Source organism: Chiloscyllium punctatum, chromosome 49, assembly GCF_047496795.1.
Source record: "Chiloscyllium punctatum isolate Juve2018m chromosome 49, sChiPun1.3, whole genome shotgun sequence".
Classification (NCBI taxonomy): Eukaryota; Metazoa; Chordata; class Chondrichthyes; order Orectolobiformes; family Hemiscylliidae; genus Chiloscyllium; species Chiloscyllium punctatum.
Window position 1 is genome coordinate 58197434 of NC_092787.1, and position 26768 is coordinate 58224201.

Sequence of the window (26768 nt, forward strand, 5' to 3'; positions counted from 1 at the left end):
AATCTAACTCCAACAATAGGCAAAAATGTGTTAAATTGTGTCATGGAAATGGTGGGATAGCGATATTGTCACCGAATATTCAAAGGCCTAGGCTAATGCTCTGGCGGCGTCAGGGAGTAAATTAATCGGAAGAAATCTTGCAAGTGGTGAATTCCCCTAAAATACTGATCATCTAGTAGGTCAAGTTGCGGATTCAAGAACATCCAATGAAGAAGCCTTGCTGTTTTTGGACTAGCTAGCCATATGATCGGAGTATTCAATGGCAACTAAGTTGCCAAGGATCTGGAATGGCACGCTGATTGCAAGTAATTTTAAAATGTCTTTAGTCTGGCTGATAAATAGAGACACTTCTCTCAAACCAATATCAAAGTGATCAGCTGAATAGATCAAATGTATTCTTCTGCATGCCTGATGATCACTGGTCGACTACTTTAGTTTAATAAATTTCACATTTGGCAGAAATGTACCTTTAAAAATAGTTTTAAACTTGCTACAGCATCCAAATGAAAAAAATCCTTTGCCATACATTTAAGTGCCATCATCCCATGTCTTGTTTATGTCACTTTATCACATTCTTCATTAATATTTTACACAGACTTGTCATAAATTGAACTACTCTGTAATTAGGTAAAAACAATGACTGCAGATGCTGGAAACCAGATTCTGGATTAGTGGTGCTGGAAGAGCACAGCAGTTAAGGCAGCATCCAAGGAGCAGTAAAATCGACATTTCGGGCAAAAGCCCTTCATCAGGAATTACTCTGTAATTAGGCATTATTGTTGTTTTCATTAGTCTGTAAAGTAATGTAATCACATCAGTTTAAAATAAGCATTTGCACACTTTGCAAATCTATTACGAACTGTTTTTATTTATAACATTTCAGCAAGATTTGCATACAAATTCAGAACACTAATGGATCAAGCATAAATGCCCTTAAAACCATTAAAAATTATAATGAATGCAAACAGTAATGTTTCTGTAAAGTTCTTTAAGTACTTGCACAAAAAAAACTGACCTGCACTAAAGGACCTTGAAAAAGTTTATGCAAAATGGTATTTTTAATGTCCAACCATCACGCATCGACAGCAGATGGTAAATTCATAGTGACAAACTTGTACTACTTTACTATTACTAATACTACTACATGTAAAAAAAATTTACTTGAATTCATGTTAAAAACAGGTTGTTCCTTTATACAATCTTGAGGTGAGTTTTACTTGGGTGTAAACTCTCACAATAATCAGCACCATAACTGTTGGCCCTCACTATAACAAAAGTTCAATTTATTAAATGTCCTATTGTCAATATCTAGACAGACAATTTGCAGGAAGAATTTCATCAGTACAGCTGAGCTAGTGCTCAAGACTCTGTTCACACAAGCAGAGCTATTTCTCTCAATTCAGCTCAATGTGGTCCAGGTTGAATTAACATGTCAAGAAACATTGGCAGATGTGGCTGAGCTGGTGTCTGGGAGTCCATTTTGTTGTGCTTCTAGTTGAGACACTGTAGCTTGTCGTTGAGCAATGGCAGCAGCTGAATGCTTGCACTTCTCTGAACCACACTGACAGGTGAAATATTTACTCTTGATGTCCCAGAACCTGTCTCCATAATCAAATCTAAGAAATAAATACAGTAAGCTATTAGGAATGCCCCTTAGAAAAGGGAATGGTTACTGTAAAGCAAGACACTTCTGCCTCTTAGAAGTAGAGCAAACATTTTACTAACCAATGCCTATGGGATTAGGAGTGTACCAGTTGATCAAATATTTCGATTAATCAATGTAAAAACACACACTGAGTAATAGGAATATAATGCAGGGGTATATACATCACTGGTTTACCTTATTTACAGCATAAGTTACTTAAATAATAACACAACTTTGCCTTAAATAAAACTTACTAGCAGAGAGCTTTCTCCATCCCATTCTCAACTGACTACTCAGTCATCATAGAGATTGCAATAATACAGTCAACTTCTGCCCGCTCAGATAAAGATTTTTGTTGGTTTATTGGGAACACCAATTCAAACTAAGTTTGTTATTTTGTTTTCCAGACTGACTGCAACATGATATTCATCACCAAACATATATTGAACACCACTTTTCTATTGCAGATGCCCGTTTATCTGCATTTTGTTTACAGCAATATGATTGAAAGTAATAGAGAAGGATACAAATTGTTCCATTTTGAAAATGCAGCCTCCCAGTGAAACATTTTAAATAAATTACCCACAAAGTATCCCAAGAATGCCCCCTAACTTGATCCACAAACCTGAAATGAGGTCAGTTGGACTTCAGGTTACTTTTATAGATGCACCATAGAAAGCATCTTATCTAGATGCATCACAGCCTGGTGCAGCAACTGCTCTGCCCAAGATGACAAAATATTAGAGAGTTGTGAATGCAGCCCAGTCCCATCACAAAAACCAGCCTTTTTTCCACTGACACTGACTACACTTCCTGCTGCCTCAGGAAAGCAGCCAACAGAATCAACTCCCACCCCAGTTATACTCTCTTCCACACACTTCCATCAGGCAGAAGATACATTTGTTTGAAAACAAATGCCAACAAGAGTTAAGAACAACCTCTACACCCCCCTCCCCCACTGTTATCAGATTTAGAAACGGACCTCCGTCTGCACCTTCTCTGCAGCTATAACCCTATATTCAGCATTCGCGGATTAGCATACAAAACAATACTTTCCACTCTATCTTCGTCCATGTGACAACAATAAATTAAATCAAAGCAAACTCCTATTATGCTTCACTATGATACTTCAAATTGAACCAAAATGCGTATTATCTGGCTTACAAAGAAAATCATTTCAAGACAGTTCAAGATGGAATTTATCCCTGAATTACAAAGGTCTTAATTTATGCTGCAGTGAAGAACTGCAGTTGGTTTCTAAGATATCCATTTTGTTGAAAATATTAAAACAAGCTCTTAGTTAAGAAACTCAATGTATTTAATATTTACCCCAGTTCCTCGCCAGATTTGATATCTCTGCTGCTGAAGAATGCAATTCTTGGGAAACGAAGATCTTGGTGTGACATGAAAACTCGCACAGGAATCAGATTTGGCTCGCACAGATGGTTTATAAATCGGCTGACATTTCCATAGTAACGAGCATCAATGCAGTATACCTCCCCTTCCTAAAAATGAACCAAAAACCACATTATTGATTTGATTACTTCTTCCCTCAAATCAAAAAGACTGGAAATATAATTACGCCATGTTCAGAAAGGTGATACTTAGAATGCACCATGTGAGATACTTCAAGGAATTGGGGAAATTCCCATGCATCTTAAATTCCAGAGGTTTCCTGAGGAGAAAATGTGTATGCAGTGATGTGTATGTGATCTGAAATGCACTGCTTGAAAGGGTTGTTTAAGCAAATCTAATAGCAACTTTAAAAGAAAGAAATTAAACGCATAATTTAAAAGGAATAGATTTGCAGGCTATACAGAAGGAGCAAGGAAGTGGGAATAAACAAATACTTCTTCCAAAGAGCTGAAAAGATACAAAGCATTGAATAATTTGTTTATTGCTGTATGGTTCCTTGCGTTTACTTTCAATGGAAAGCTTGGTTTATCAATTTGGGTATTCCACTGTGAAGCATACCCCTCATTAAAACTAACTGAAGGTGCCAAAGTCACTATCAGGTTGTTATCCTGAAAAATTGATTTTTTTGTAATCAAATGAAGAAATAATACATTTGAGTTGTCTCACAAATATAGAAGTGAATGATCAGAGCAAACAAAACAGAGATTTGGATTTTTCAAGTAAGTTGAAAGCAAGGTTGGACGTGACTTTGGAATTTTATTTTTAGCCACCTGTGGAAGAGGTTGGAACTGCAAACAGGAGAGAAATCAGGGTCAATTAAGGAGCTTACTGACACCACATCCTAACTGACAATGGGGGACGAGGGAAATCAGCCAGGACCCTGGTTAGGTGACCATGACAGGCTCACATTCTCTCTCTAAAGCTTACTTCCTTGTTTTCATGAAAATCAATTGACTTCAAGTTAGAATGGACGAATTCATGAGCACGCTTTGCAATTGGTTAAAAAAGAGGATGACACTGAAGCTAAAACATCACTAATATGAAACCAAGATAAAACTATAGGGAAAAAAGAAATTATCAGCCAAAATTAAGTGTATTTATGCCTTAAACACACGTGCCATTCCTGACAAAAACTATAGGAAAGAAATACATCATCCAACATAACACAAGCTGCAAGGGACAGACATGGGCAACCGATTCATCTGATGGGTTCGTTTAGCAAAAAGAGCAACTTCAGATCAGTGAGCTCAATTTGTAGAGATGTTTTAACATTTCAGTCTTACACTGCCTCGTATTCAAACCAACATTCAACCCATTTTTTAAAACACAACACAGATGCAGAAATAACGATTTCTTAGAAAACACTGGACAACTTTGATTTGCAGTGAACAGGACTATAAAATATTCAAAACATCAATTGTAACAATCAATCTTTACAACCATAAATTTACAACTTTCAAAAAGAATCGGAATACCTGTAAAATTGTAGTTTTAGAAAGGTTATTGTTCAAATTTGAAGTTGTCCTAGAGATACACTTATTTCCTTTTAGAATAATTTATTTTAGGGTCGATTTTAATTTGATGGTTGCTGAAAGTGTTAATCCCATTTGTAAAATTTCTCTTCGATTTCTTTCAATCTTTTATCTACAATAACATGTTTAGTGAACAAACTTTGAGTGTTGACGTTTTGGAAGCAGGGATGGAAGAAACCTTACATAATTCGCCCATCAGTATAATGTTTCTGGTTTCAGACAGTAGGGTTACTCATTACTCAATGGGTCAACACATAAATTGCAAAAAGATTGCTTGACTTAAATGCATTTTATTAATTGGTTCTTTGTATTCTCATCAGAATACCAGTAGCTACAAATTGGCACATCTACAAGGAGTAACTAACACAACATTGGTCAACTTCAATTTAAATGCTAAGGTTTTAAATTTGAATAAACAGTTGATTTCAATGCAATTTTGAGAATTTAAATTTTTAATGCTTTAAAACATTTGTCAACTGTTCAGCAAGCTTTAGAATGATGTCTCTCACACAGTCCTTTTTAGTAATAAACAGAAATGCACTTAACTTCCAAAATCATTCAGCACCACTCAAAAAATTAAATTGATATCACAGACATGAATGCCGTATGGCTGATTAAATGCATTGTTTATTGTAACACACTTAACATAAATAAGCCAAAGGTTTGTCCACACCCTTTCCTTTTAATTGCTCGTATATTCCAAAACAAAGAAGTTCAAACAATCATAGCTACTACACTTTCCCTTATCACGACAGAGGGAGGGACAGAAAGACAAAGGGAGAGACAGACAGACAAAGAGACAGATTTATGGCATAGGGAGGCTATTCAGCTCATCAAGTCCATGCCAGGCCCCCAAAAAACTAATCCAGACAGTTCCACTGCCCTGCTTGATCGCTGTAGTCCTACAAGGGTATTCCTTCACATGGTCATTCAAATCCCTTTTGATATCATTGATTCTGCTCCATGGGTAGCAAGTTCCTGGTTATTACCACTTGCTGTTTAAAGATATGTCCTAAAATGTTAAATCAGCAACACCCTGTAACTAGACCTCATACCTTGTCAAACAGGACGTTTCTGAGGAAGAGTCACCCGTCCCAAAACGTTAACTTTGATTTCTCTTCACAGATGCTGACAGATCTGCTGAGTTTTTCCAGCATTTTTTATTTTAGCCCCTATACCATCTGCTAATGGAAAGATTTTCCAAGTCTCCCTTATCTAAACCTGTCATACTCTTGTACACTTCATCACATTTTTCCTTTCAATCATGTTTGTTTCAAGGGGAACAAACCTAGCCTTTCCAACCTAATCTTGTCACTAACTAAAGCCCCTACTTCACAAACATTCTGGAAAATCTCCTCTGTACTTTCTCAAGGACTTCGTATCTTTCCCGAAGTGCAATGACCAGAAATGGCTGCAGTAGTTTAGTTGAGGCTTCATAGGAGCTTTAGAATGGTTCAGCATAACCTTTTTTTAAACTCAATGTTTTTATTTATGAAGCCCAAGATTCATCTGTCCTCTTAGTTTAATGTATTTGTATAAAATGTATGCACCTTGCTTTGTCGGTTAAGGAGTGCTGTTTCTAAAGAAGGGCTCATGCCCGAAACATCGATTCTCCTGTTCTTTGGATGCTGCCTGACCTGCTGCGCTTTTCCAGCAACACATTTTCAGCTCTGATCTCCAGCATCTGTAGTCCTCACTTTCTCCTATCTTACTGATCACCCTTGTTGATCCTATCTTGCCCATACTTGGAGTGTCTCTTCTTTGAAGGTCACCGACTGTCCTACCAGTTTCTCCTGTCATTTTCATTTGTTTTGTAACCACTCTTATAGGAAGGATGTGGAGGCACTGGAACAGATGCAGAGGACGTTTACCAGGATGTTGCCTGGCATGGTAGGAAGATCGTAGGAGGAAAGGCTGAGGCACTTGGGGCTGTTCTCATTGGAGAAAAGAAGGTTTAGGGGAGATTTGATAGAGGTGTACAAGATGATTAGGGGTTTAGATAGGGTTGACAGTGAGAACTTTTTTCCGCGTATGGAGTCAGCTGTTACTAGGGGACACAGCTTTAAATTAAGGGGAGGTTGGTATAGGACAGATATTAGGGGTAGATTCTTTACTCAGCGGGTTGAGTGTTCATGGAATGTCCTGCCAGTATCAGTGGTAGACTCTCCCTCTTTATGGTCATTCAAGCGGGCATTGGATAAGCATATGGAGGTTATTGGGCTAGTGTAGGTTAGGTAGGCTTCAGTCGGCGCAACATCGAGTCCGAAGGGCCTGTACTGCGCTGTATCTTTCTATGTTCTATGTTCTTAATATGCTTTGCCACCTTCAATAATCTCGACAGAATTGTGCCATTAAGTCTAAATTGCCTCTCACTAGCTGTCTATCAAAATACATCATTTCACACTTTTTTGTATTACAATTCCGTCTGCCATTTGTCTGCCCATTGTACTAGCCTAACTATACCCCATTGTTGGCATAGCCTCATAGTTACCATTATTTGCATTATCAGCAAATGTTGAAATTCCGTATTCCCAGATCCAAGGTATTTATATATATCAAAAAAATCACAGTGGTCCTAACATTGTTCCCTGAGAATCAGTGCTGTCTATCACCCTTCAGTTAAAAAAAACAATCATCCACTGCTTTCTGCCCTTAAGCCAAATTTTTGTCCAATTTTACCCCAAATTTGTCTTAAATTTTAAAAAAAATCTTACATGAAGAATCTTGTCAAATGCTTTCTTAAAATCCATATATAACATCCATAATTTTTTCTTCATTGATCTATTCTGTTATTTCATCAGACATAGAGATATTAAAAAGATTGAGATACTAATTTTGGTGATATTATTAGTAGACTTAGCACTTACAATTTCTTTTAAAATTGTGCAAACAAACTTTCACATCAAATAATAAAAAGATTCCTTAGACTTTGGAATGAATGCAACATGTTAATTTGGAATTTGTTTATAAACTATCAGCAAAAGGGATCAGGTCATGACTAAAAATGAATATAACCCACACTCCATTTACACAACTGAATTGTTCTATATTACTATGACAGTTTCCTTGTTCTTGCTAAAGGTGTTAACTTAGGTAATTACTACCATGCGTTGTTTTGCTACATCAAAAAATACATTAGAATATTACATGTCCAAATGTTATGGCCTGTTGTCACAACATCATGTCAACTGCATATCGTAATAATTTTCTATCATTTATCGAACTGCATAACATTGTGTTGACATTTGTAGGATGGGTCTACACAAGGCAATGGAACAATTTGATTAAACACATCTGTTTTTTTTCCCAGAAAATTTCGTCATTTATTTGACAGGATGGGTATTGCATTGTATCGTGAAAACACTCACAATTAACTTAATTAAATGACTGACAATAAATTTAAAAGTCTGTGTCTAAATGCTACAGCCCTTTCAATATGGTAATTTCTGCATTAACATTTATTTTACAATGAATATTGCCAAAATTCTTCTATCCTTATTGTTACCATGAATCGATCTATACTTAGTACACAAATTTAGAACAAGTAATGACAATGCATCAGGCTAAAATGAATTGCAATTATGCAGTTTTACCATCCAAATTATTTTTGCTCACTGTCTTGACTGAAAAATGGAAGACCTTCAAGATTTGGGAGTCAACCTTAAATAAACTGATTTGTTAACCATAATGCAATGCAGCTGTAACACAGAAATAATCACTGATCTGACACAGGTCTTGTGACAAAGTAATAAGTACCTTATTATCGAGGTCAAAAAGATAGGAGTCATCTTCTCGGACATCTGCCTCTGCATCAGTTATAAGTTCCCCAACATACCTGCACAAAGAAAAGGCATTGTTTCACAAAAAATGTTTTCACTGATAAACTAATACTGGTACTTTACTGTGAAACACAATTCAGCCAAAATGGTTAAAGGAACGTATAATCGCTTACAATATCTGGTCATCAATGCCGCTTCACATTCATTTCCTGATGGACTGATATCTCAGAAAAACAGTAATTTCAAATGAAGACCTAAAAAGATACATTGGTGATGGACATACCCGAGAATGTTCTCAAATGGATTCTACTTCTGACATTTGAAGAAAGATAATCTAGATTAATGAAATGCAACTCAAGGCAGGCTACAAAGTAATTAAACCAGGAGAAAGGGAGGAATGTTCCCAGCCCTGAACCACATAGGCAATAGTCAGTTACTTGGTAAAAAATAGTGAGACCTGCAGAAAAGCAATTCTCAATATTGAGAAAGCAATATCTGATTCTGTAACTAGTTTTTGAATAGCGAGATGAAAATTTCACTGGTAAGTGGTGAGAGCACTAACTGGGTGACCATCCGTGTGGAGTTTGTACATTCACCGTGTCTGCAAAGATTTCGTCCAGGTGCTCAGGTTACCTTCCACAGTCCAAAAACGTGTAGGTGAGATGGACTGGCCATGTTAAATTGTCCGTAGTGTCCAGGGGTATGTAAGTTAGGTGGACTGGCCATGGGAAAAATGCAGGGTTAGATGGATAGAATAGGTCTGGGCGGGATATTCTTCAGAAGGTCAATGTGAACTTGATGAGCCGAAAGGCCTGTTTCCCAGCTGTAGGGATTCCATGCCTCTAATTGCGTGGATTAGCTAGTCATTAGTACTAATCTCAAATGTACATCACTGATAAATATTTTACTATTCTCCTATGCACCGAACAGAAACTATTAGGCAACAATTCCCCACACAGAATCATAACAGGTGAGTTTAACACGCCATTTCCCTCTCCAAGCCTTAACCTTATACTGTAGTCCACAATGTCTTGGGGTATTCTCCAAATGCAGCAACCACCCACACTCCCAGTCCACAAAAGGCTAACAGTGGACATGTAACGGCCTCTCTGCAGCCTCAGGTTTCAAATCTGACCCACTCTGGATGTAGGTTTGCTCGCTGAGCTAGAAGGTTCGTTTTCAGATGTTTCGTCACCATACTAGGTACATCATCAGTCAGCCTCCGGATGAAATGTCTGAAAATTAACCTTCCAGCTCAGCGAGCAAACCTACATCAAGAACCTCAACCTGAGCTACAAATCTTCTCAAAACTTGCTGATCCACTCTGTTTACCACTTCAAAACTGCACTTTGGAGTCCACACTTGTTTTTAAACATTGAAAAAATGCGTATTGAACATTTGTATGATAAATAAAATTATTATATAAACAACAAGAGCTTCTTCCTCTATTACAACGATGAAAAACATGAACATAATAGTGAGTGAATAGCATAAATATATAATTTAAAATAACTAAACAGAAGCAATGGAATCAACTGAGCTTTCTCTGACAACATGTCGAAAGCATTATAACTTGCAAATCTCCAGACATACAAATCATGAATATTCATTTTCTCAATATTTATTCTTGTAAAAACAAAATTCAACATGCAGGTGATCTGTTGCACAAACTGAAAACAAACACTAATCCTCAAAGTTAAAAATCACACAACACTAGGTTGTGGTCCAACAGGTTAAATTGGAAGCACACTAGCTTTCGGAGTGTCGCTCCTTCATCAGGTGATAGTGGAGCCCTCCACTATCACCTGATGAAGGAGTGACGCTCCGAAAGCTAGTGTGCTTCCAATTAAACCTGTTGGACTATAAGCTGGTGTTGTGTGATTTTTAACTTTGTAAACCCCAGTCCAACACCGGCATCTCCAAATCATGACTAATCCTCAAAGTTGAGAATTTAAAAGTGACATGATAAAATACAATTTTTATAAATGGGGCATTGAGCAAACGTTTCTAAAACTTAAAATATATTATAAATTTTGCAATGTATAAAAATCTACAATTACTTATATTGGTGAAATCTTTACAAAATAACTATAAATGGTATTAAACATTAACTTCTGTGTTACAAAGATTACTTTGAAAAGAGAGAAAAAAGGTTGAAGGGACACATAAACAGGCTAAATATTGGTAATTTGAACTATTTGTAAGCATGAGGATAAATATCAAAACAGATTAATTGGACTTAATAGCCTGTTCCCATGTACACATATTACTTTCTTGTCACTTCAATACAAGTATGTGCTACAAAATAAAGTTAAGTTTCAAAATAAATTAGCATTTGAGTAAGTCCATCAGAAATTAGTAGCTCTAAAGAGATTACAAACGATTGGGATTTTCTGGACGATATTTGATTCCATAGGTCAAAATCATGTTATAAAAGGGGTACACAGAATGCACTTTACAGACCACTTTGAGATTTACAAAACCAAAATAGTTTTCAAACATAGCTATGTTCTTTAAGTATAATGGCAGCATCTTTTGTCCATGTTCCATAGAAATTTCCCAATACTAAGAAAACATGCAACGGAAATATCAAACTGGAACATTTTATTCATTTCTACTGACATCAATTAACTGGTCAATCAAGGTAAAAGTCTGACAATTAAAAGTAAATTTCTCCTCGGCTAGATACAACTACCCATTATTTTCCTCTCATCAATTTAAGTAATTCTAATGCGCAATGGAAATATTCTTATGAACTGTTCTTTTTAAAAAGGGTTTGAAGTCTCAGCTTCATTAGTAATAAAATCAGTTCATATCACAAACTTTGTTGTAGTCATGAAATGTAGGCATTGCTGGTTGAGCTAATATTTATTGCTCATTCCTGATTGGCCTTCAGAAAGACAGCAATGAGCTGCCTCCTTATTCCGCTGCACACCATTTAGTTTAAATACTCTTACAATGCTGCTTGGATAAGAGTTCCAGAATTTTGACCTAGTGACAGTGAAGGAATGGTCACATATCTTCAAGTCACAATGGCGAATGGCTCAGAGGGGAACTTGCCAGTGGTGCTGGCGGTCCCATCCATCTGCTGCTATTATCCTTTTAGGTGGTAGTGGTTGTAGGTTTGGAAGGCACTGTTTAAGAGCTTTGGTGCATACCTGCAGTGCATCTTGTAGATGATATACATTACTCCAACTGAGCATTGGTTGGGGAGAAAATGAGTGTTTGTGTATGTAGTCACGGATCAAGCAGACTGCTTTGTTCTGGACGGTGGCCAAGCTTCCTGAGCTTTGTTGGAGCTGCACTAATCCAGGAAAGTGGACAGTACTCCACCAAAACTCTTAAGATTTGCCAAATAAATGATTAGCAGCTCTTGGAGTCAGGAGGTGAATTAGTCGCTACATGTTTCATAGCCTCTGACCAGCTCTTGTCACTACATTACTCACATGGTTAAGTCTAGTTCAGTTACTGATCTAGCCCTTAGGACATTGACAGTGGGGGAATTCAGTGATGGGAATGCCATTAAATTCAAAGGGACAATGGTTAGAATCTCGTGTTCAAGATTATTATTTGCTAGCACTTATGTGGCAAATATGTTACTTCCCACTTGTCAGCCCAAATGTGGATATTATCCAGGTATTACTGGATTTAGACTTGGGCAGTTTCAGTATGAGTCACCACAAGTGGTGCTAAACACTCTGCAATCATCAGCAAACATTCCACTTCCGTCCTCCCAATGGAGGGAAGGTCATTGATGAAACAACTGAAGGTGGTTGGGCCTAGGACATTACACTGAGGAACTCCTGCAGAGATATCCTGCAGCTGAGATGACTGACCTCCAATAACCAGAGCCATCTTCTTTTGTGCCAGTCTATCTCCAATCAATGGAGGGTTTTACTCGGGCTCCTTGATGCCACACACAATCAAATGCTGCTTGGATTTCAAGTGAACACACTCTCACCTCAAGTAAAGGTGAGGGAAAGTTATTGAAAGTAAATGGCAGCAAACTTACTTACCATGCCAACAGTAGGGAACAAAGTCAAAGTCTGATTACACAAAAATGTACAAGATTGAAAACTGAACATCAAAAACACACAAGTAAATCATACAAGTATAAACACAGAAAGTAAAAGAGAAACAAGTTAGTGCTGAATGAATTTAAATGGCTGTTGCTACGTACAGGTCGTCCCTAATATTACTCACAATAAGACTTCTATTACAGCTAACAAAAATATAAGGACAGTTTTGCTTAATTTTACTGTATGAACCTTCAGCGTCAGAAACTTAAAATGCAATCTTTAAAATGGTGTTCTGGAGTTTTGGTAAATTAATCTAGGATCAGACATTTTTCACAGCCTTACGTTTCTGCAAGTTATACCTATACCTTTCATTTCCTTCAGCACAGCCTAATTCAGGTACTGTTTTTAAAAAAAAAAAGGACAATGCACCTGACCTATGGAAGAAAAGCTTCATGGACCAAACAACTATGCACCATTGTATACACTTTCTTATATTGTTTTGACTTAGGATGGCTAGACATCACCTTCACCTAACATCAAAGACTTCCACAGGTTAGCAGGTAAGTAAAAACAGTACAGATGTAGCATTTTGACGTAATAGCATTGAAATTATTTTCACTTAAACAGGAAAATTCACCAAAAATAAAGCATTCTTAATATGCAACAGCAACCAGAGACGTCCAATACTTACTCGCAGATAAAATGACCCTTGGGAATGTCCTGCAATGATCGAACACCCCATCCCATTCTGTTTGTACGATAGATCTGTAATCGAACTCTGAAAAAGAGGACAAAACAGAATAAGGAGAAATATTTGTAAACAGTGTGCAATTTTAAGCAAAGTTTGGCAGAAAAATTTGAAAAGTTTCCATGTTTCAGATTAGCCAGCTATTCAACACAATGTTGTTTATGAACTCCTACTGTGTGCAAAATAGCAACTGCAGTTGCACATACAACAGGTCATGCATTTCAAAGTAATTTGTTTTTTGTGAAAGTAATAAGACACTAATAAATGGAAGACTTTTTGCAGTAAACAGAGGTCATCAATTTTACTCATTACATTTCAAAGGAAAACTTATTTTTCAGATGCTACACGAAGTGTGTAGTTTGAAAAGGGATATTTATGTGCTTGAATGTTTCATTACAATCCATATTGAAACCAATTCAACATGTAAAATTACTGTGAGAAATTAATCATAAAATGAGAAATAACTACAAAAAACAACTTATTTAAGCATGAGAATTTTATCAGAATCATGTATTACAGACAGATGTTAAAATTGCTATTTTGATTGCAACTTCATGGGATGGGGAAATTGAGGAATCTTGGCAAAGCACAGCCAAATGTGAACACACTTGAAAGAAAAGCGAGCACTTTCTTTCCTGCCAGTCACAAAATGGGAAATTAATATTGTTTCGCTAATGCTGAAAAAGAATGTGGCTTGTTGCAGAGCACTTCAGATTGCATAATAGTAGTCACACCATACAGCTCAGTTCAATATTATTATGACCAAAGTCATTGCAATTTTCTAAAAATGAGGGGCACTGGTTACAGAAGTCCTGCTTTGTACTGTTTAAACATAGGCTGATACATCTGCACAACTTGAAAAGTTAAACCATTGTTTCAACACAAAGTTGTCCTTACAGTTTCATTTAATAATCCATTTGATCTTAATGTGAATGAGCTCTTTGCTGAAGCATGACTGCCTCACAAAGACATGCCACACATTTATGAATAACATAATCAGCTTTCCAGTATACACTGCAAATATTCAAACACAGAAGTAGGGATGCCTTTATATAATGGAGTTAAAAAATTCACAACACCAGGTTATAGTCCAACAGGTCTATTTGGAAGCACTAACTTTCGGAGCACTGCTCCTTCATCAGCTACCTGGTGTTGTGAAATTTTTAACTTTGTCCACCCCAGTCCAACACCAGCACCCACACAACATTTCTATAACTGCACAGGACTTATGTTAAACCGATTACTGGATTAGTGGTGCTGGAAGAGCACAGCAGTTCAGGCAGCATCCAACGAGCACCTTATGTTAAACCGATCCTAGGAAAATCGTTGTTTTCGTCACCTTACATAAAAGGCATGCTTGCATTGGAAGCAGTTCAGAGGAGATTCACTGTGCTGATTCCTGTGATGAAAGGAGTTGTCTGATGAGGAAAGACTGGGCAGAATGACCCTATATTCATTGGAATTCAAAAGAATGAAAGGTGAGCTTGCTGAACGCACAAACTCTGAAAGGGTCTGACAGGTAAATGCTGAGAGGAGCTTTCCTCTCGTGGGGAAATCTCTGAGGGCACACCTTAAAAATATCAGATCCCCATGTAAGACGGAGATGATGAGGAATTTCTCAGTCTATAAAACGGTCTTTCACAGAAAGCAGTGGGGGCTAGGTGATTGACTACATTCAAAGCTGTGTTAAAACAAATCTTGAATCAACAAGGAAGTTGAAGGTTTTGTGTAATGAGGAAGAAAGTGGAGTTGAGGACACAATCAGAACAGGGGGACCAGGCTTGATGACTGATTGCCCTAGTCCTATGATTTTATAATCTTCATGGATTTCAGTAAACCACAATAAATCCTGCCTGACCTGATTCCATTTTGCACTACACGATTTTTACATGTCCTCCAACATCCACAGGCGTGGTTACACTCAAAGATGAGTGGAGGTTCCAGCATGTTGAATTCTGGAAGAAGTCGTCCATCCTGAAAATACAAAGCATACTGCAGTGATATTTTCAACTTTGATGAGTGACTGACAAAGTGATTAACGGCTCAAACCAGAATGCATTCCTTCCAACAGTTAACCTCTTCAATACAAGTTTAGCTTTGAGCAATTCTTCAGCTTAACAACATTGAACAAATGCCATCACTGATTACAGGATAGAAATGGAAACATACCTGAGGAATAACCAAGTTCTACAGTATCAAAACAATTTGAAGTGCAAAGAAAACAATTACAGTTTCCATAAGGGGATTTACAGCAAAAGATTTTTCACAACTGAAACGATTTTGCTTACCTGGTCATACCAGCAACGTATACTTAGTTGGCCACACATGCAGTTACTAGAGGAGCAGTCATCCTCACAAAAACAGTACTGCACAGAGATTAAAGAAACAAAATTACCTTTGGAGAGTCCACCAATGATAAGACATAAACAAAAATTAAATCTGTAACTAATTTTAAAATCAATTATGCTAAGGTGATACAGAATTAAAATAATTGGTCATTAAGACAATTAAGCTTTGGGTTAGTTCAAATAAGTTTTGCACAATGGCATTTGATTGTACATTGAAATGAGGTACCATGCATTTGCTAAAAGACAACTGGGCTAATTATTTAAAAAAAACTTTGTTTTCCCTCCTTTGAATTTGGCAAATTCACTGCTCACATTAAACTATGGAGTAATATTTAATGTCACAACAAATGACCACAAGCTCAGTTAATCCTACATGATGCAAATTCACCTGCAAACTGGAGGAAGAATACCTCATCTTCTGCCTTGGAAGCCTTACAACCACACAGCCTCAACACTGAGTTCACCAGTTTCCAAATCTCCCCAGCCCCCCACACCATTCAGGTCCAACCCTCCAACTTGGCACTGCCCACTTGCCCAGATCTACTTGTTCATCTTCCTTCCCAGCTATCTGCTCCACCCTTCCCACCAACCTCACAATCACCTCCTACGTGCATCCACCTATTGCCATCCCACCTACCTTTCCCCAGCCCCACCCCTTCCCCCTATTTATTTCTCAGACCCCTTGCCCCTCCCCAATCCTGAAGAAGGGCCCTGCCCAAAATGTTGACTCTCCTGCTCCTCAGATGCTGCTTGACTTGCTGTGCTTTTCCCAGCACCACACTTCTTCAACTCTGACTCTCTAGCATCTGCAGTCCTCACTATCTCCTGACGCAATTTAGCCAGGCATACTAAACATGATTCAAGTGCAGCATCAATACTTTAAAAATGCCCTTTTTGATGGCCAAAGTTTTCCTCATCATGCATAATTTTTACTTGGTAGAAAAACTGGACTAAATTCCCTAGGCCTCAGCTAATTTTGCTAAATAGTCAGTTTGCTAATTTCCGGATGGAATTCCTTGATCCTTTGTGAAAGAGTAAACAGATAATCTGAATCCAATCTAAGCACAGAATCTTGAAAGCTAGTCTCAAATTCACTAGAGAAGCAAAATCAATTTATCTGGACATATTTGAATCTCCAAAGTTCCAAATCCTTCCCTGAAATCCAACCAGCCACTCAACACTGGTTACAAGTTTTCTTTTAAAAACACACAAAAATAAATTCCATTGGCAGTCAGAATTAACTAACTTTTTAAAAAAGTAACACATTCCTGAAGACAAAACTGAGGATGGATATTCCTCCAGTACAATGATAACTATCAAAAAAACAACTACATGTGCAAACTCCTTATTAATATCCACGCTTTCAATTTTTTCAGCAGTATTGGCATTGAATATTCACCAGTTAGGTAGAAAATGTGAAACCACATTTTTAGTACGGTTCCCAGTGAAGGCATTTAAAAGCACAATTTCTGAAATAACAGTCACTATTTGAAATTGTTATCAAGGCAATTACCAAAAATCACTTTCATTAATATCAACCCGTGATAGAAGCATCAATAATCCATCCTCAGAAAAAGCTTACCATTTTTTTAACCATAATTTACCATCTCAATTTGGAGGTACTACTTCATCAGTTTGAAATTGTTGTAATAGACATGAATTTACACATACATTTTTACTTCTTCAAAAAAATGTTGGAACCTTTGTAAAATGATGTGTTACAAATGTCAATAAGTAAATGACTTGCTTAAAAAGTTACCACATTGTTGGGGGGGGGGGGAAGAGGCTGGGGTGGCAGCAGGTCCTAGGGCAGAAAGAAAAATTACACCACAGTTCCGGGGGCAAAAAAGCCTTCTGGAAAGATGTAATTGAGGATGCATGCAATAAGTTGGGAGTCAGTTTAATAGTTACCCAGAACTTGAGATAAATTATCTATTTATCTTTTAATTATCTAACTTTTGTGACTGTCAATTTACCGAACTGCAGCAGGACCCTTTGAATTCCATAAAAATGGATACTTTCAGGGCAGTTCCAGGCAAAGGGGATTTCCCATTGGAATCCTAAAATTTCCCAGGAAAATTCTTTGGAGGCTGCTGCATTGAAGATTCTGGGGGACCCCAATACACAACTCCAATCTATACTGTAGAATTAATTACTGGGCCATTGGAAAATCCAGACCATTTATGTATTCACAATATTCACTCAAGACTCATCACTGATGTTTGGCGCCAAAGAAAAATCAAAGAATGCAACACTGTGTGAAATAGTACATCAATCTGCAACTCAACCTGTTGTTCTAAGAACCTTGAAAACCTGTTAAGCAGTTCAGTGGCTTAAATCCCAAAAAGAAAATCTTTCATCCCTACTTAAGTGGCAGGAAAGATGCTTCAAACTGACCTTCATGCTTTACTCTCCTGTCATTTCATTCTTCCCTTTTGCTCTCCTCTGGCAGGTGATTTAGAAAACACAATCCCTCCAGTTTTCTAATGTTCCTCCAACAAATCTATGGAGGCACAAGAAAACATAGGATCACAGGAGTTCGGAACAGAAGTAGACCATTAAGCCCTTTGAGCCACCCCGCCCCCTATTAAATAAGATCATAGTTGATCTGGTTGTAGCCTTAATTTAAAGTTCTCAGCAGCCTTCACAAACCTTTACTGCAACTTAAAAAGAATTGAGCTTTTACTGCTTTCCAGGAAAGAGAAATTCAGACTTACGACCTCTTAAATAAAGAAAAAACTAATCGGTCTTCAAATGGAGGCATTTTATTCTTAAACTGGTTATCTAGTTCTAATCTCCCCCACAAGAGGAAATATCCAGTTGGTATCCACCCAATCAAGTCCCCTCAAGATCGTAGGTTAAAATACGATCATGACTCATTCTCGTAAACTCTAATGGGTATAGATCTAAACTGTTCTATCCTTCTTCACAAGGTAAAAACTTCATCCCAGGAATGAGTCATGTGAACTTTTTTTTGAATTGTAACACAATTATCATTTTTCTCAAAAAAGGGAGACCAAATCTGTACACAATACAAAACATTGTACAGATAGAGCTTTATCAAGACACTATTTCAACAAGCTACATCCCACTGCAGCACCCAAGAACCACAAAAAGCAGAAGAAAAATATCTATACAATGTCTTCTAGAAAAACGGGTACCCAATAAACACAATCTGCCGATTCCTCAGAAACAAGCAGACACAACGCAACCAAAAACTATAGCCACATTACCTTACATCATAGACATATCAGAAATGACTTCCACACTACTCCGACCCTTTGGCATCATGGGAGCCCACAAACCTGCCAACACACTTAATCAGCGACTAATGAACCTAATGGATCCATTAGATACCACCAGCAAAACTACAAGATACCATGCAAGAACTGTTAAAAACACTACATCAGGCAAACTAGCAGGAAATTTGCCACCAGGATACATGAATACGAACTAGCCTCCAAAAGACAGGACCCACTGTCACTAGTTTCCATACATATAGACAAAGAAGGACACCACTTTGGCTGGGACAACACACACATTCTAAGACAGGTGAAACAAAGACACACATGAGAATTATTAGAGGCATGGCATTCTAACCAAACTCCATCAATAAACACATCGATTTAGATTCTATCTACCTTTGAAAAAAGAGATCCGGAAATGACATCACCCACCTGAAGAAACCAAGACCTATAAATAGAGAAGCGGGACATACCACCAGCGCTTCAACAGAGACTCTCACTGATGATGTTACCTAGTATGATGATGAAACGTCTGAAAACAAACCTTCAGGCTCAAACGAGCTAACTTATGAACTTATCAACTACTTAAGCTACAAATCTTCTCAAAAATCGCTAAGAATCCTAGTCTCGACACTTACAAGGTGACTAAATTTCTTATCATCTCCTTCTTGACTGCTACAGTCCATTTGCTGCAGGTTGATCCACAACACTATCAGGGAGAAATGTCCTACATTTTGTACAAGCAACACCAAAGAAATGGGAACATATTTTCAGTTCGGGATCATGTGCATCTTGAAGATGAAAGTGCAGGTGATGGTCTTCGTGTTTATGCGTCGCCCTTGAGCTTCTAGATGATGGTGTTGTGGGTTTCGAAGGTGCTGCCTAAACAGTTTTGCAGTATTTCTGTAGTCCATCTTGTAAATGGTATACACTGCTGTTACTGAACTTCAGTCATGGAGGAAATAAATTTTAGCAGATGGAGTGTCAATCAAGCAGGCTGCTTTGTCCTGGATGGTTTCAAGCTTTTTGAATGCTGCTGGAGCTACACTTATCCCAATAGATGGGGAGCATTCTATCACTCTCCTGACTTACATCTTGTAGATGGCAAACAGATTTTGGAGAGTCAGGAAGTGAGTTACTTGCTGCAGAAACCCTAGCCTCTGAGCTGCTTGCGTAGCCATAGTATTTAAATGGCTGGTCTAGTTCAGTTTCTGGTCAATGCTGACCCTCACAACGTTGACAGCGATTGCTATAAACTAACCTTTAACCTGTTTAAAGGAAAAGCTTGACTGTTGATCTACATTAGATTTGATTAGATTCCCTACAGTGTGGAAACAGGCCCTTCGGCCCAACCAGTTCACACCCCCCTCCAAAGAGTAACCCACCCAGACCCATCTCCCTCTGACTAATGAACCTAACACTACGGGCAATTTAGCATGGCCAATTCACCTGATCTGCACATCTGTGGACTGTGGGAGGAAACCGGAGCACCTGCACAAAACCCACGCAAACATGGGGATAATGTGCAAACTCCACACAGACAGTCACCCAAGGCTGGAATTGAACCTGGGTCCCTGGTGCTGCAAGGCAGCAGTGCTAGCCACTGAGCCACGATTGGTTTGAATCATACAAATCAAAAGTAAAATAAACAATTAATTAAGTTCATGACCATGCGGTGGACTCACCTGGTGATCTTGACAATGAAATAACGTTTATGTGGGATATGAAACTGAAATTGCGTGAATGATCTGTGATTCCTATGCCATGGAAATTCTTATTAATCGCATGTATAGAAATAAAAGTGCTACACAATCGCATCATGTTAGCTTAGAGTGTACAACAACTAATTTGTACAAATTATAGACAGTATATTCAGTGTCTTGAATAGCCATTCTAGTTTTCACGTTTTTGACTGTTTGGGATTTTGCAGCATTTCTTTGAAGTAATGACAATTCAGCAACTATGTGATAACTTTTATTAACAATATGAAGTTGCTTTAATGCAAGTTTAATCATAATTTAATAATTACTACTTCAAATAATAGCCAATAGCTCTTGACAAATGCATGGTAACAACCAACTTAGTTAAGCAGCAAAAATGATGGAAACCAAAACTGCAGGTCCATATCTTATTAACATATACATAAAAGGCAAAATTATATTAGGTGGCAGATCCATTATGTCACTTCTATTCTGTGAAATATTACTTCAAGGTTTAGTTAATCTTTTTGTGTACTGAAGTAGAATTTTAACACGAAACCATCCTCCTCTTTTTAGGCAAGAACGTTGCCACTTATTAATCCTAGTCCTATATTCCCCAGTTCTATTCTGTATTAATGGAAAGATAACACTGTTTTTATATTCAATCATTTTCCAGTATAGGACAATCTCTACTTATGGGATAAGTGTACGGAAATTCACAATGTTGTGAAGGCTAACTGACAAATATAGTTAAGTATAATCAAGTACAATTGGAAAATTCATGTCAAGAATGTACTAAGAAAAATCTCAGAATGACTTTCAATATCCCTCATGCCATCAATATTTTTAAAATAGAAAATAGTCAAGATAACTTTTGTTTGCTACATGACACCTTCTAAAGTTCTGAGGTAGTACAACTGACATTAACCTCTTGAATGAAGTATTAAGAAAGAAATGACACTGGCTCCTACTGCCTATTTTTTATTTTTGGATACTTAAGTTAAAGATTACAGTCAAGACTGCAGGATTTTGGATTAAAAGTTAACAACCAGGCTTTATATAAAATCAGCATTCAATGTTCACTTGCCAACCAACCAATCAGCACTCTCCTTGTCACATATGTCAGTTCTCCCCTAGAATGCATATTCTTGCAAAACATCCTAATGAGTGCAAGGTGAAAATGTGTTAATGCTTCATCTCTTCCTGGATATAATTCTTCTAAAGCAAGAACTGGAGTATATTAATTTTGGTAAGTTTTTTTCTGTAAAATTGTCAGTTGGGCTCAATGATTTACAGCTGATTTATAGCTCGTCATTTTCCCAATTTAACTAAAGGTGGATTCATAATTTTGTTTTTTAAAATGTATATATAATATGAAAGTTTGGAATGTGGATAACATTTGCAAGGTAGTATCTATCAACTATATCCAACCATTATAATGGCAATGAACCAATTGCAGTATTGAATGGGGTCAATGAGGGTCTTGGGGATACTTGGGTCAGTCTAGGAAGAGACAGCAGGTATATTTCCTAGAAGATCCTTAACAAATCACTTTTTTAAAAATGACAACTCATACTTTCATTATGTGCTTTGCTGCTCAGATTTCTATTGAATTCAGTAATGCAAACTGCCTTTGAAGCGTTGAACTCATAGCATACCTGCAAATGTGTGATGTTCCTATCAATGTTCATTGGAGACGTTACACAGTTTTGGGAAACATATTTATAGTCATTTGGACAAGGTTCTTCATCAACACCATTGACACATGGAATTGGTACACGTTCATAACCTCGACCAATATCTCTGTCAGGTGAATTTTGAAGAAAAGAACATTTTCTTGTTGAAGGCACATCAATGAGCAAAACAATTTTAACAAGTATACAACTAGAAAGGTTATAGTGAAGACAAAAAGACATATACAAACAAACTTGGTTTCAATTTCACAGTTTTGCAAAGTACTAATTGAACTGATCTTCAAAAATATTCAGGAATTTGTCTGACTGCAACAAGAATTTAGCTACATAGCGATGAAGATATATCACACAAATCATCATGGAATTTTGTTTTTAAATTGATAAAACTTGTTCAAATCAATTGCTGTCGAGTGTGGGGTGCTGGAAAAGCACAGCAGGTCAGGCAGCATCCGAGGAACAGGAGAATCGACATTTCGGGCAAAAGCACAAATGCATCAGGAATGCATTCCTAATCAATGGCTTTTGCCTGAAAAGTCAACTCTCCTGTTCCTCAGATGCTGCCAGCACCATATTCTCAACTCGAAGCTCCAGCACCTGCAGTCTTCACTTTCGCCAAATCAATTTCTGCCTGTGTAACTTAACCAAAAAGTTACTTCTCATTTTTATCACTTAGATATTATGTATCACTTGTGCAAGAGAGAAGAAAAATCAGCAGGGTCAATGACGCGATAATCATGTTCCAGACCTTGTTTGATAATAGGTATGCTTAATAGTGGAGCATCCTTTGCATTCATGCCTGATTTTTCTCTCTACACTGTTTAGGTGATATTCAATATCACAGTGTGAAGAGGCAAAATGGTAGTGGTCAATTTCTAGCCCTGTCACAAGTACAGATCAAACAACAGTTTGGGGATAAGACCAATAACGTTTTTTTCTATAGACGGCGCAGTTGCTCATAGGACTCATTTACTGAACATACTAAAATTTCGATTTCTGTGCAGTTATACTTCTTCATCAAAGAAACTGAAACAACAGTTGACAAATCAAAAATTTTAAAACTTCAGTGAAAAAGCATCTATTAATGTTTGTATGTGAACATATATCCTACACTTGGTTATCCAAATGACTGCAATTTAAATTTGTTTCATTTACAGGAGCATCTGATTCTGCTGCAAGTCTTAGTGTTAGTTACTGTCAGTGATAATGCAGTGCAAGATGAACAATAAAATGGGTAAAGTACTTATCCCCTCACTCAGAATTATCTTAAAAGTACAGAGGAACCTCGATGATCCAAATGACAGAGGCATTAAGATAATTGAACGCCGGATAACACAGTTTAGCCAAGCATCGGAACCTTGCGATCTTGTTCAGATAATCAGAAATTCAGATAATCGAATGCCAGATAATCGAGGTTCCTCTGTACATCACATACTTTGAAGGGCAGAGACTATTGCTACGTAGATAAACAGAAGCAGTCAAATAAAACATGTTACAAAAATCAAAAATTTAAACATTCGGCAGTGGATAAATAACATGGAAAAATAATCCAGTACGTATGCTGCTATTAAATGCTTAAGCACTATTTATAAATACATTCACAGATCAACAGTTAAATAGTAGCAGAAAACATGCAAGAATTCCATCCCCAAAAAAAGTCACATCTCCTCTATGCATGTCTCTCCCCAACAAATTGGAACTGACAAGTAACTGCAGTACTAACATTATCTTTAACAATTAAACAAAACATGACATGTAAGAAGAGAAAATTAAGTATCTAATAAAACTGCAAAGTTTGTTATTTTTTTGAAGAAAGAAATTACTTAACTACTTGGTGTAATTTTCAAATCACTCTTTCATATTAAATGCATTTCATGAACGCTGATTAACCAAATGCTAATACAGTTAACATCACCATTCAATCAGTATTATAGCTAACTCTGCTCCAATGCCATTTCCAATGTGTGAATATGGTGATATGATAACAGCAAGAAAATTAGTTCTCACATTCAAAATGTAAAATACAAATGCACTCAAAATAAAATATTTTGCTCTGAAAACTGAAGCTGCAAGTCAGAATGTGCAATACTGTACCTGCCAACTATCTTCTCAACCTGGGTAATCTTATTAGCTGATGCTTGTTTAAGTTTTTTGTTCATCTGTAGTGCTACCCACACTTGAGAGTTCAGACTTGAACATTCGAGTGGTGTTTCGCCTTCCTTATTCTTAATGTTAACATCAGCCCCACGTGAAAGAAAAAGCCTAATGGTGCACAGATAACCAGTTTTAGTGCCAGAATATTAATATGGATGTTAAATGGCAATTACTTGAAGTTCATTTTCACTTGAAAGGTGAATCTTTCCTAACTTGTGTTGAACTACAACAGTTCATACTTCATTCTATGTTGTATTTTATAACATCATTCTCAATCTCAATTTATCTCTGCACATGTGTACTTCACTGGAGTACAAGAGGTGGATCTGTTCAATCAGTTTAAGCAAACTGATAAAAGAAATGCTGTGCAACATGTCATACACATACTGCTTTTGAAACCGGTGATTTTTCTACACTGCTCAATAAGAATAATAAAGCAGTTGTTCTGGACCAGACCAAACCAAACCCCATCAAAATGTATTAAAAAGATAGCCTCGAACCTAACTTTTTCTTATTGTAAAGATAAGTGTAACGCATTGCTTTCCACATACAATTCGATTGGTCAAATTACTGGACTTTAAACAAAACACTATTATTACACTACAGTCAAACTACACAATAAAAATAAAAGAATTATATTTAGACTTTATTACAGTGAAACCACCTGAACTTTTTATTTACCCCATTTCTCTTTCCCCCTCATGGGTTTCCTTTGTACCCTATGGTAAACTATCTTCACTATCTTCAATGAGAGCTCCTTTTCCCTGACCACTTGAGGCTTTCTTTTATCCCCCAACTTCTTTCCCTCACAGATCATTTGTTATTTCCGCTGCTAACCTTGCAATCTTAACTCTCTGATCCTCCATACAAGTTCTCACTACTTCAGGAAGAGTTTTTTTGAATTCCTCTAAAATAATCATCTCACTAAGAGCGACAGATGTTTGATCTATTTTTAATTACCTTATCCACGTGCGAAAATTACTTTGTTTGATACTTTCAAACACTCTGTTCTTTTGACCAGGATCCCCCCTCAGATTACTAAAATGTCACTTTAGGCTTCTGGTTCTAGCTGATATGGAGTTAAGATGGCTTTTCACCTTCTCATGCTCCCCACATACCTTCTAAAATAGTGATGTAATAGCTCTACCTACCAACTTTGTTTGGTTCAACAATACCCACATGGTCACTTCTTATGCTTACCAACTTTCTCAAATGAAATGAAAAAAGCTTCTACATCCTTCTCATTGAACTTAGGCAACACTTGGAACCAGGCATTTGGCTCAAATGAGATTGCTGTCAATCACTGTCCTAACCACTACTCCTACTGCCACTTTAGGTTGACTTTGAGCTTTCAGTTCTAACTTCCGAACTTCAAAAAACTCTCTCTTTCTCCCTTTCTTCTGCAAGTCGTCCTTTCCTTTTCTTTTTCCGGTGCTTTTAATTGTAATTCAAAGTGTTTCATTTCCCTTTCTCTTTGTTCTGCCAGGTCTATCCTTCCCTTTGTGTTTTTTCCCTTGCCATTGTCTCTAATTCAAGCTATTTAATTTGTAATTGAATTTTAGCAATCACTAATATTCCAACTGCATTCCTGGCAATTGTAAAAGTTATTAATCCCCCTTTCCACACAGACACCGGCAACTCCAACGTGCGTGCCAATTGCATGACTTGCTCATTTTCAGTAAAACACACTGAAAACTCTTATCGACTGAAAGAGCCATTATTACCAAAGCGTACCACGTTTAAATCAACTGAATGCAATATCTAAAATAAAATAAACCAACAGTCACCAATCAGTGCCTTTGAGTCCAATAATCCTAAAGCCAATCAGGAATTAAGAGATTTTGATCCCAACAAGAGCCCCCAGTTTGTTATGGAACAGACTGAACCAAAACCCCTCAAAAATATATTAATAAGATAGCCTAGACCCTAATGTTTTCTTATTTTAAAAGTAAATGTAAAGCACTGCATTCCAGGTGCAAATAAATTGGTCGAACTACTTGATTTTAAACAAAAAAACACCATTTTTACACGACAGTTAAAACGCAGACTAAATAAAAACAAAATAATTAGCTTAACTGTCACTATTGAAATGCATCACAAATTGTAAATATATATTAACTACTACTAATAAACAGTTCCAATATAATAACATGCCATAAACACACACTTGGCAAAGGCAAATTCAGCAAAATAGATTGTTTCACATGCAATTCTAGCAGCAGGAAGAGAACCTCAGCTTTTAGCTGTAAGAGAGACAGGAATAAGAGCTTCCACATCCTACTTCAAGACCCCAGCAACTGCAGAAAGCTAAAACTAAAAATCCTGATTCTGTGGGAGCTTGACCTCACCCATTCAGGCTACTTCTATTGTTCCAACTATTTGTTTTAAAAATAACAAGGCCTCAAAGTGGTTTGCTCTATAGACGGAGCAGACTACTCACCACCTCTATTGCAACCTTTCTCCATAAATCAAAAGACCAAATACACCTCTT

General features: G+C 37.1%; 1 protein-coding gene across 8 annotated transcripts in view; it reads right to left on the minus strand.

Annotated features, from left to right (window-relative positions):
* Positions 1–848: 848 nt before the first annotated feature.
* ehmt1b (euchromatic histone-lysine N-methyltransferase 1b) overlaps positions 849–26768 on the minus strand; it is a 137706-nt gene continuing 111786 nt past the window's right edge. For 7 of the 8 annotated variants that reach the window (XM_072565533.1, XM_072565535.1, XM_072565531.1 and 4 more), the window contains 8 exons: positions 24218–24385; positions 22091–22235; positions 15428–15505; positions 14998–15113; positions 13083–13169; positions 8350–8428; positions 2975–3150; positions 849–1616 (listed from right to left, as the gene is read on the minus strand). In XM_072565533.1, coding sequence (XP_072421634.1) covers positions 1433–1616; positions 2975–3150; positions 8350–8428; positions 13083–13169; positions 14998–15113; positions 15428–15505; positions 22091–22235; positions 24218–24385 — 1033 coding nt within the window. In that variant the 3' untranslated portion in view covers positions 849–1432. Of the gene's footprint in view, positions 1617–2974; positions 3151–8349; positions 8429–13082; positions 13170–14997; positions 15114–15426; positions 15506–17884; positions 17991–22090; positions 22236–24217; positions 24386–26768 lie in introns of those variants that run through there. The other variant, XM_072565536.1, reaches the window with a different exon arrangement.